The following is an 11434-nucleotide window of genomic DNA, read 5'->3' on the forward strand; positions in this document are numbered from 1 at the left end:
TGAAAAACAAATCAATTAAGGAGCAGCCCTGATACAAGAGAGATGCCTCTAACACGAGTGAAATAGAATCTAACACACTGATGGGTCTTTTGAAACAAGATGCTACCTTATTTGCCACTGGCACCTGTGAAAAAATTCTTTGTTGTTATAGATCATCATTCCATCAAGGAATTCACCTGGGTAAAAATACAGCTTTCTCCAATATTAATTCTCTGGAATTCATACCTTTCAAAAGTCATATGATAAGAAACTTGTCCAAGACTTCTGTATCACATGGTCTTATGAATGTTTTTTCCAAATTAACATGAAATAGACATCGTGTCCTTTGCTCTCCAATTCAACACCTACCTTTTTGTACAACCAAATCAAAACACTAAGCATATGAACCAGACAAAGGAAAAAATAAATTTGAAAACAATTTGTAAACTGGGCTTTGACCTTCTCTAATCAAGTACGTACACTATAAACAACCTGATGTACACTGACAGTTCAAATTTTAACTTTGAAACTTCTGACCTTACTATATCATAAGTGAAAATTGATTGACTCCTCTAAAACTGCACTAATTTAAAACTTCCATTGCCCTTGGGAATGTCTGGACATCTAGTTATCCAGCTACAAAGGACAGTGGTGAGGTGTTCCCATGGTCACCTTGGGTCTTGCAGGGAAAGAGGCTCTACAGCGTCACTTTCAGGAAGCATTAGAAATTGTTTAGCTGGAAATGCTCATTCAACTGACTGTCGAGTTGCTTTGAATACATCTATTTAGAACAGCTATACTTATGATCTAATTCCACACAGAAGCAGACTAAGAACAAAAGCTCAAAATTCTCAGTCTGATGTAAACATCATTGGTTTTACTAGATGAGCTTTCTTTCTGTTTCTTTGTTCTCAGAAAGCATTGTTCATCAAAGATCAAGTTTGGTCCTTATCTGTGTCTCAAACAAGCAAGAAAACGTGCCAGCCTCGAAAACATGAGGGGCCATCTAAGAGCTACAGTCTAGAGTTACTGTATGGCAAAAAGCCTACAGCAAAAAAAACCTCAGATTCTTTTCTCTTTGAGGAAGTTTTCCACCAATAGTCCTCATTTTAGAAAGATTATACTTCAATATAATCTACTATGGTTTATACTTACACTCACTAAATACTATTAATTTCAAATCATGAGATTAATTTCTACAGTTATGATTACAAACGCTATTACAGTTTGGTTTATTCTGTGGCCATATTCCTCTCTCTAAGTTTTCTAGACTAGGATTCTACTCACACAAGTCAGTCGGCTAGACCTTACTCTGGCATACAGACCTTCAGCACGTGAAGTCTCCACTGAAGACTTTGCAGGTATCTAGAGCGTACACTGCTGTTGGCTTTAGATTTCACTCAGAGTTGGAGTTTCTGTTTTGTTTGATCATATATGCTAAAAACCTCTTCTTGAAAATTAAAATCCAAGTTAATACAGTGTTCAGTAACTGCAATGTATTCAGTGGTTATGACTCAGAAGAGACATGTACAAACAACTCTACCATTTGAAGAAGACCCCAGCGAGTGTTTAGAAACATTGTCTGAAGAGAAATGATGAAAGTTCAGCCCGAGGAACAATTCTGCTAACACGAGTGAGAGACCTGGCAATCACACCACACTCCCGCTTACGCCATGCCCTGCCAGGACCAACAGCAACATGCACAGCATCGCTCTTCCCACAGCTGCCGTCACCCCAGCCTGCAGCCGCGACCCTCCGGCAGACGTGCGCAGGGAATGAAGGTGGGCTCTGAACATCTGGGCAGCTCAGGTCATGGAGCTGGCGTTTCATAACCGAGGCTGAAATCTGCCTTGGTCCCAACAAAACCAGCCATGAAAGCTCCCAACAATTATCGCTGTGTCACGTTTCCCATTTCTCCCCTCTACAGTAAGATATCACGGACCCGTGATAGAGATCAGGGTGCTGAACTGGATGGGTCTTTTTGTGCCAGTACGTATAGTCTTACATTCTTATCACTTCTTAGAGACACAATCCCAGGTCCGTTAGTTTTAACCTTGTAAGTGACCTAGCCACTAAAATATGACAGAAGAGTCACACTGTGCTAGCACGAGCTATATTTTGTACATATAACTGGGGAAAATCAGGTGCTGAAATCAAAACACAACAAATGAGCCTGATTTAGCAACTCACCAAACCATAATCCAGCTAACTTTCCCAAAGCTACTTTGAATGCTTTTGTACTTCTCATATACCTACTTTGTTACTGGTAACAAAAATGCTACCAATAGACAGATGATGTTTAATTGAAGAACTGTGATTTATGCAAAGAACTTTTACAGACTTCTGAATGCCCACTGAACACAACATTCAACACATCACAGTGTCAAGGAAGTGCTTTGGAGATATTCACTACAGATAGATAGATAGATAGATAGATTGATTCATTTCAACACTCTTAAGAAGGTACCTCAATGGTTCCCCTATATACGTACTTTAAAAATGTACATTTAACATTTTTCTGGGATAAATACATCACAACATACTTCCCATAACTTGCTTTAAACTGGGGCATCTTCAGATTAAAGCCAAATTTTATTATTCCCCAAACCAAGAAAGGTCCATAAACCAGCGTTTTACAGGAAGTGGAGATGCTTACGGGGGTATTTAAATGTCTTTACAAAATGAAAATCACAAGGTCACTTCTGAAAAACAGAAAAAGAAAAGAGTACATCTGCTTCCTTCCCTGTTCAATCAAGATGCTCGAAAAAAGCCTGGGTTTTGATTTTTCAGATGCTACTATGACAGTAAGCAAAGACTGAACATTAAGGCTTAATCTACTTAAAAGCTGTGAAACTTTCAGAAACTGTGGGGGCAGAAGAGTCGGAGAGGCACAGCTACAAATGTGGTTAGGCCACTTAAAACACATGCCTTATCTTTCCCCACAAAAAAAAAATGAAGCAAACAAACCATCAGACACAACATAGCCAAGCAGGAAGATGTGATCAGAGCTGTGCTAATTTATTTTATGCAGTGCGATTATAAAATGTGAAGCCTCACTGAAGAATCACAACAAAACTGATAGTTACAGTAGTTACTTTGTTTGTAATTCAACAAAACAAATATATAGTTAAAAGATACTCAGTAAATAGTTACTTTATCGTGCATTTCACGCTAGCTAAGTGGCTTCAAAATCATTAAAAAATGCAAGTCTATGGTTAAAAAATTTTTTTTATCCATATCCATTCTATGCATTCATACATATTCATAGATTCCTTGAAAAAGATCTACAGCAGGTCACCTTTAAGGGACACATCTAAATCTTATGAGGATTTTTATGAAAACAGTAAATATTCTTGCCTTTATAGTGTAATGAACCAGTAACACGCCAATTTTCTTTTCCTCTAACTAATACGGAGAGAAGTTCAAAGAAACTATTTCAAAGAACACAAAATTTTTGTGTGCAAATACTAAAGGCCCACCAAAAATTAGAAAAATAAAAGCTCTTCTTAGAGAGATACTATGGCTTTGGAGAATACATTTGGTAACGAAAAATACAGAACTTTCATTTTTAAGATGTTTTCTGGACTAACGATATACTGTCAGAGAAAGCACATGGTATGTTTAATATAAAAATTATTAACGTTTTACTCAAAAAAAAGCCACCCAACTACCCTGTATTTATTGATAAATAAGGATATCACATGCCATCCAAAACCTCAAAGGCACAGAATAAGTTAACTTCTGCGTCCCTTTTCACCTTGCAAATACAGTCTGTGGAGCTCATGCTTCCAACAGATACCCAAAAATAATACATTGCCCTGTAACACCAGATTTAGAGTTTATTACCGAAGAGTGGCATTATAGGCCCGCATATCAGTTATGTCCAACAGATCTGCATACTCAGCTATCGTACATTTAAGATGTCATTCTGTTGTCAAAGTTTTATATCAAACACAGTCTTTGCAAGCATGAAGAATTCACCAGAGAGTGATGAAACCATAACTATTAGTAACTTGTTTTTTCTGTCACATTGGCACAGCTCAGATACGCTGCAGCAGTCAGGAAGAAATGAAGCTGCACGTACTGAGACGTTGAAGAGGGACACGGCATCGCTGACGCCGTTCCAGCTGCACCAACCTTCCTGAGGAACAAGGGGCTGTGGCATGTCTCATTAAGTCCTTTGTGTCCAACAATTTATCCTCATTCAAGAGGTACTGAACGTAGGCATAGTGGAAGGAACCTTCTGCGATCGTGTAGTGTTGTAAGGTGGAAGTAATTATTCCATAACTGTAAATGTGACTGGCAATACATTAGCTGATCTTCAATTGACCAAAAAAACTCAAGAAATAAAATCACAGGCTGCTGTGAAAGACAGAGACTGTGACGGTAAGAACCACCAGACCCTCACATGCTTTGTGGATTGAGCATCTCTCTCCCTCTTCCACTTCCTCTCCCTCCCATCCTTTGTTTCCCTGATGGACAAGGGCAAGTCAAAGCAAGTTACATTGGAAAAAAAAATAAATCTATTTTCTTAATATACCTATGACATATACATGTATGTACATAAGAGTTTTGTGCATAAAAACTGCTACCACATCTCCTTATCTGTGAACTACCTGTGATCGAACACAGGACCCAGGCAGAATTCCACTCCCTTGGCCACGGGTGTCTGATCTCCAGGAGCAGCTCCTGGGATCAGCCCCTAGAGCCCTGCCAGGCCGGCGGCACCGCAGAGGGCAGGCAGGGCATGCCGGAGGAGCTGCCGGGGACCCAGGCATTCCTCCAGCAGCAGCGGCAGAAGATGGGACACCAGACCTCCTGGGTTCTGTCTAGAGCTCTGGGAGATGACAGGAGATGAGAGGTAACTCAAGCTGGAGAAAAGCAGCGTGGCAAGGGACATGGAAAAGAGCCGAGTTTCTTGCACTAAATGTGGTGGCTCCATTCCTGCAGTGCTCTTGCATTCACGCTCTGGTTTAACAAAGTGAAAGTCACCAACGGGGGATGAACAGCTAATCCCCAACCCTATTTTAAGTCAGATGTACAGTTCCTAAGGGGTGGATGCAACGTACACAAGTTTGATGCAAATTTCTAGGCTTGTTTAATTGGCTAGGGTTAGTCAAGCAAGTCTCAGTCTTTTACCTCTTCTGAGACAAGCAATAACATTTGCGCCACTTGTCACCAGAACAAAATCGGAAAGATTCAGGCGTTACAGCTTAATGACGGTAAGACCCCCTTTATGAACACCTGTCACTTAAGTTTAACCAAGATCTTAGGAATCAGCACATCGGAAAAGAGCAGCAGAAGACAGATCCCCAAGATATTGTGGACTTCCTGCAAGACAGGTTGAATAAAACCAACCCATTTCACTGGGGAACAAAATGGCTATTGCCCCAACAGGCAATTCTAATTTTTGTTAACAGCAATTTTTCACCAAATAGCCGTAAGAAATTACAACAAACTCCAAGTTGTGTATTGCAGATAATGGATTTACCCTTTCAGTTAACTTAAGCAAAACAAACATTGAAACTTTACAGTCAACACACACAAAACAGGATGAAGATCTGATCACTGCAGTGTTACTAGGGCTGTGAGACAAACTTTGGTTTTAAGTGGGTAATTCCCACGCAATATCAAATTTTCAACTAAATGACAGCATTTCTCCTTCAGTTTTCTATACTCTATCATTTAAAAAAAAACAGCACAGTAGCTGAAGAACAGCCCCCAAGATCACTTTTTTTGACTTGTGGCCACAACTGTATACACAAAGTTTAGATTTTCATGGAACACGTGTCTTTGGGTCTTACTTATTAGGTGATCAAACTTGACGTACAGCCTAATGCAAGGCCATAGAAGTTCAGCCAGATGCTCCTGAAATTAGCTTCAGTTTGTAATTTCATTGTATGTGTATAATTTAATGTCAAAGGCTTTAGTTCTAAAAATAAAACCAAAAATACTGAATCATCATTCCAAATGAAGTATCACCTTGAGAATACTAGACATCTGGATGAAAAAAATGCATATGTATTTTGCAAGGCACTTGAAAAATTTTTTAAAAAGAGACATTTTCCGCTCTATAAAACATATACTAAACATACAAAAATGTATAATTTTGGAGTACAGTACTTTAAATACGCTAACATGTAATATTTTAATGGAAATCGATTGAGCCACCTTAAAATGCTAGGTTTGCGAGCCATGTCAAGGTGAAACACCGAGTGAAGAAAAGACACTGATGCACAGGTGCTCTTGCACTTGCTCTTGACTGTAGAGAGAGCAAACACAGTCTGCTTCCAGACAAACCTTCTAAACGAGATGGGTGCCCTACTCCTAATTACTCCAGTGCAGATGATGAGAATAAGCAACAGTCTTCCAATGGGAGGGAGTCGGTCAGCAAAGCAAAGCAAACTTGTCACAGTGTGAAAGACTGCAGCCCTACCATTTGCCCAAGCAGATGCACAAAGGACTTTCCAAAAGCCACAGTAACGCGGACGGCAGCAGGCACCCACAAAGACGCCATAAAATGTCAACACCTATTGAAACAAATTTGGCAGACACCACCGCCCGCCCCCCCCCAATGGCACCTTTTCTTACGTTTTCCTTTACCTGCCTTGTTCACCAGTTTCTCCATGTCTGTCCACCTCACTAACATGTTGCCACTTGAAGAATCAAACTCACTAACAGAAAAACTATACTATTCACCTCATCCATAGAGGTTGGCAACATTACTGCTTGCTTCACTTCCCATCTAGCAAAAACTCTTCAACATTTTTCAATAAAAGTTTCTTATTTTCTTCAGATCTTCTACCCCCTCAAAAAAAGCAGTTAATCATTACCACAACATCTAAAATGCTCGGGAACAAATGACATACAGGATATACCGCCAGCCCAACAAAGTCACCCTTTCAGCCCGTTAGAGTATTTGAAGTTTTCAATTCTTGAATTCCAGATCACTGTCCGTCTGTTCAGCTCCCTCTCTCTGCAGATGATATCCAGAGTAAAAACAAAAATCATCCCACAAATAACAAGCAAATCCACAAAGGGTTTTTTTCCTTAAAAAAAAAAAAGGGGGGGGAGACTTACCTCCATTTTTATTGTTTACAAGAGGATTTCTCATTTGTGTTTTGGAAGAACCATGACACGTATCAGCAGAAGTAGTTGGCATTCATACTTAGTCTAACAATCTCAAATAGATTATAGACTTGTTTTGACCAAGACACAACATCAAGATTCAGAAGGAAAAATGGTGGTATAACAAATGGCGCTGGATTTCAATCACCAGATTCAAAGAATATTGTATGGCATGTATCACAAAGAAAATATCCATGAAACAGAAGTAAGTCCCCAGTCAATAACACAGGCAGTTTACAGAAGGCTTTAAACTACCTAATATTCAACATCTCAGGTCAACTTGCAGTTAGTACTTCCCAAACTAGTGTTTGCTATATTTAAATTATTTATTATTTTACTATTTTCCACACATGTCTATAAATTTCATTACAGAACAAAACTTGTCAAAAAATGAACAGCAATTTAGAAAAAAAAAATTGCAAAAGAGACAGCTTGACCACATCCGAGTCCAAAAGTATTAACAATTTCAGCATCTCGAATAAGCTTTGCATTCACACAATTAAAGAACGCATCTGATTTTTAAAATAAAAAAGCAGATTATCACTTTTTTCACCCAATGGACATAATGCCTCTCCTGTCCAGTGAGGACAGCCACGCTCAACAGACGACTGAGCCTTTCGCACAAGTCAACATTTCAAACACAACTTACGGCAACCAAGAAGTGTAATGAGCAGTGGTCACTCTTAACCTCAGTCCAGTGTCCAGCAAACAGAATTTTTCTGGTCATTTTTTGTGCCTATCAAAACCGATATCTCGTTGCCCATCTTTGATCAAATACAGCGACATACAAAGAGCAAGTATCTGCCACAGCACAGTCTATGGAACCAACTCCACAAACCTGACAGAACTTTTTCCGAAGTCAAAGCAAGTTATTGGCAATCCTTTCACACGTAGAGCGGTCCCCAAATTTCTCTCCTACTTCCAGGGATGATCCCTTCAAGACTGGCTCAAGCCACATTATGAGGATGGGGAAACTTGCCAAAGCAATTAACCATGATTTATCTGCCTTGGGAATACAGGCCTTCAGTCTCCTAGTCTATCAGTTCAGCACCTCCGCTCGGCAGCCAACTTGCTTAAAATACAAGCCCACCCGGGGCACCTGTCACTGGCTTATACGAGTCTGTTCACCCACGGCAGCACAGATCTAACTCCATTAACGGGAGATGCACGTGCACCAACAGCACAGCAAGACATCTTCTTCTGTCAGGTGTCCTGAAGGCCGTCTGTCTGCCTCCCTTTGACCTTAGCCTTCCAGCCTCTAGATACAAACATTTTCTACAGAGTACTGCCTGGATGCACATTAACTCTGAGATACAAGCGCTTTTGGTTTTGGGTGGCCAGTTCTTTACCCAAAAGACAAGAATGGCTCCAAAACAAGAACGGCTTTTCACTTCCAGGGATGACTTCTCGTCAAAATAAAAACAAGGAAGTTAAATCCAAGAGAACCATAATGCTCTTCAATTAAGGGCAAGGATGTGAAATCGCCGCACATGAGGCAGGAAATTCAAAGTTGGGCTGTCACCTCGTTCCCTTCTGCACCCCCAAACCTTCCCCTCCCACCAGCACACCCTTTGGCCACCTCCCGAGGGACGAGCGGAGGATGGCGTGTCAGAGCCTTAACTTCGGATCTTCCCGGCTTCCCTCGCAGCCTCCACCGCGCCGTCAGGGCACGGCGAGCCCAGGAGTTTAAATTCTTTGCATTTCGCACCAGCGCGGCTTGCCGCACGGCCCCGGCGCAGGCTGGGGGCGCGGGCGCAGCGCCCGACGCGGGGGGAAGCCCCTCCGCTGCGCTCCGCGCTGCCCTGCCCTGCCCCCCCCGGGACACACGCAGTAACTCGGCTCCGCACGCATTTCTGCGCCCCGGCGTGCTCACTCCGGAGCGAGCCGCTGTCAGCGCCGCTCCCCCCCCAGCACCCCCCACCCCTTCTCCTGCGGGAGGCAAAGTCTTGTGTGGACGCGCTGGGGGGGGGCAGGCCACGGGCAGCACTTTGCCGTCTCCTCCTTTCGGTCACATTTCCGTCCTCCTCCGGCAACGCTGGGGAGGGACGGGGGGGCGGGGGGCCAGGCCGGGGCCGGGGGGGGGGGCACAGGCAGCCACACGCAGGCGCTGGGCCCAGCGGGAAGGGGCAGCCGCAGCGCAAGTGTGGGTGACAAGAGCGCCGGCTCTCCCCAGGGCCACAAAAAGGCGGGTGGGGTGCGGTGGGGTGGGGTGGCCGGCGGGGCCGGGGGCAGGGCGGGCGCCCGGGGGGGGCTGTTACCTCGTAGAGTTCCTCGGAAGCCATGCTGGGGAGCCTCACAAGGTGGAGTTGGGTGCTGGTTTGGAAATACTTTGTTTCAGTTGGTGTCCGTGTGGCCTCCTCCTCCTCCTCCTCCTCCGCTTCTCCCTCCCCGTCCTCGTCGTCTTCTTCGTCGTCGTCTTCTCCTCCTCCTCCTCCTCCTCCTCCCTCTCCCTCCTCCTCTTCCTCTCCTCCTCCTCCTCTGCTCCTTCTTCCTCCTCCCTGCGCGTCTCTCTCCAGCGCAACCGGCCGCTCCGCTCGCCAGGCGCCAGCGAGGTGCCGCTGCCGCTGCCGCTGCTGGCGGAGGGGCCGCGCGCACGGCAGCTGCGCAACTCGCTGCTCCCCGCTCGCGCCCGCTCCCGCGCCCTCGCGCTGCCTCTCCTCAGCCCGGCCGGCGGGCGGGCGGGCACGCAGGCGCTCGCGCACACCACACGCGCACACTCGCGCACTCACGCGCGCACTCGCGCACGGCGGCGGCGCCCCGCACCCCCCACCCCTCCGTCCCCGGCTCGCTCGCTCCCTCCCCAGGAACACTAATCGAGCGCAGAGAGAGCGCCGCACGCAGCCACTCCGCCTCGGCTCCCGCCGCCCCCGGCACCATCCTCCTCCTCCTCCTCCCGCTTTGATCTCCCATTGTCTGCTCAGCTGAGCCCGGCGGTGCCCGGCGAGCGGAGCGGGGGCCGCGGGACGGCGCTGGCGTTGGGAGAAGCGGGCGTGGAGGGGGTGCGGGGGGGTGGGGAGACACGCGGCCCGCGCACGTGCGGGGCCCTCGTCGCTTCCCCGACACCCGCCCCCCCCCCCCGCGGGCCCCGTCCGGCCCTCCTGGCCCCGCTCCGCCGTGGGCTCCGGCCAGGCCCGGCCCATCGCCCAGCTCTGCCGCCATGTGCGTGAGGCACCTCGCGTCTCCTCAGCCCAGACCTCCTTGGCCGGACGCCTTCGCCACCGGAGAGCGGAGGACGAGGGCGAATCCGGGTGGGAACCGAGCAGCCGTCCTCCCAGCCGACCACGTCTGGGAAACCGGGAGGGCCCCGCCAAGGCCTCCGCACTGCGGCGGGTCAGCAGAAAGTTAGCCGGGACGTTGGTGAACTTCCTGACGAGCCCGGTACGAGCTGCACCGCGCAACGAGTTCTCGTCGCCTCATACATCACCTCGGGGTGCTCCGCAGGACACTGGGCAGACAAGGTGCCGCGTGTAAGCGACTGACTCGAGGAACTGAAGGCATCGTTGTGCCGACGTAGATGTGATGAGCCACTCCTTCAAGAGCAAGTTCTGCAAGACGGCATTTCTGACCTCAAAAGGGCTGGAGGGTGGGACAAAGCCCGTGCCGGGACACGGGTGCCTTACCGTGCGCTCCATCGTACCGAGGCATTCGTTCCTTATTTCATACCACGCCAGGAAGACATACTCTGCTGCACAACAGCACAGGTTAAAGCAGAGTTCGCCACGTTTGTGTAATCGGTCAACCCATTGACTCATTTTTGATCAAGTTGCCTCTTATTTTTATTTTTCTGCCAAAGTCTTTTGAAAATTTTTCTGGAAAGCCAAGAAACTCCTCAATGTTCTGCTTCGGTAAACAAGCTTTGGACTATTGTCCAGCAGGTACCCGTTCGGAAAACTCTCGTCCATTTCTGGGCTTTGGATGTTTTATGTAGAAAGAGCTTGGTCTTTCTACAGACTTGGTTAACCCGCCCGTTCTTTGTGACAAATACATCATGTCTTCCAGGTCAACATCCTTCTTCTGGATAACTGAAATTCTGGTACTGGACTGCTAGATGGACATCTTTTGTGCAGATAAAACATCTAGCAAGTTTCATACTTTTCATACTTCCCTAATTTTTTAACTAGTCTATGAAAAGGTTAGAACTGATGTATATTTAAACCACTTCTTGAGATCTTCAAGAGCTGGGCTTGATCTGGGTGAAAAAGGGGGTCATTCAGTGGCAGTAACAGGATCGTTGCCAGAAGGATAAGCCTGTGTATGAGATGCAGACAGCTAAGATCTAGAAACTCTGTGACAGCCTTCTGGAGGTGTGCATTTAATCACCGTCCCT

The 11434-nt window shown here is 45.9% G+C and overlaps 1 protein-coding gene across 2 annotated transcripts in view; it reads right to left on the minus strand.

The window, feature by feature from the left end:
- The window catches only part of CDYL (chromodomain Y like), a 103281-nt gene extending 93774 nt beyond the window's left edge, over positions 1 to 9507 (minus strand). For both annotated transcript variants that reach the window (XM_075417204.1, XM_075417205.1), the window contains exon 1: positions 9366 to 9507. In XM_075417204.1, the coding sequence (XP_075273319.1) occupies positions 9366 to 9389 (24 nt within the window). In that variant the 5' untranslated portion in view covers positions 9390 to 9507. The remainder of the gene's footprint in view (positions 1 to 9365) is intronic.
- Between the last annotated feature and the right edge of the window lie 1927 nt (positions 9508 to 11434).

The sequence above is a fragment of the Opisthocomus hoazin genome, chromosome 3 (assembly GCF_030867145.1).
Source record: "Opisthocomus hoazin isolate bOpiHoa1 chromosome 3, bOpiHoa1.hap1, whole genome shotgun sequence".
Classification (NCBI taxonomy): domain Eukaryota; kingdom Metazoa; phylum Chordata; class Aves; order Opisthocomiformes; family Opisthocomidae; genus Opisthocomus; species Opisthocomus hoazin.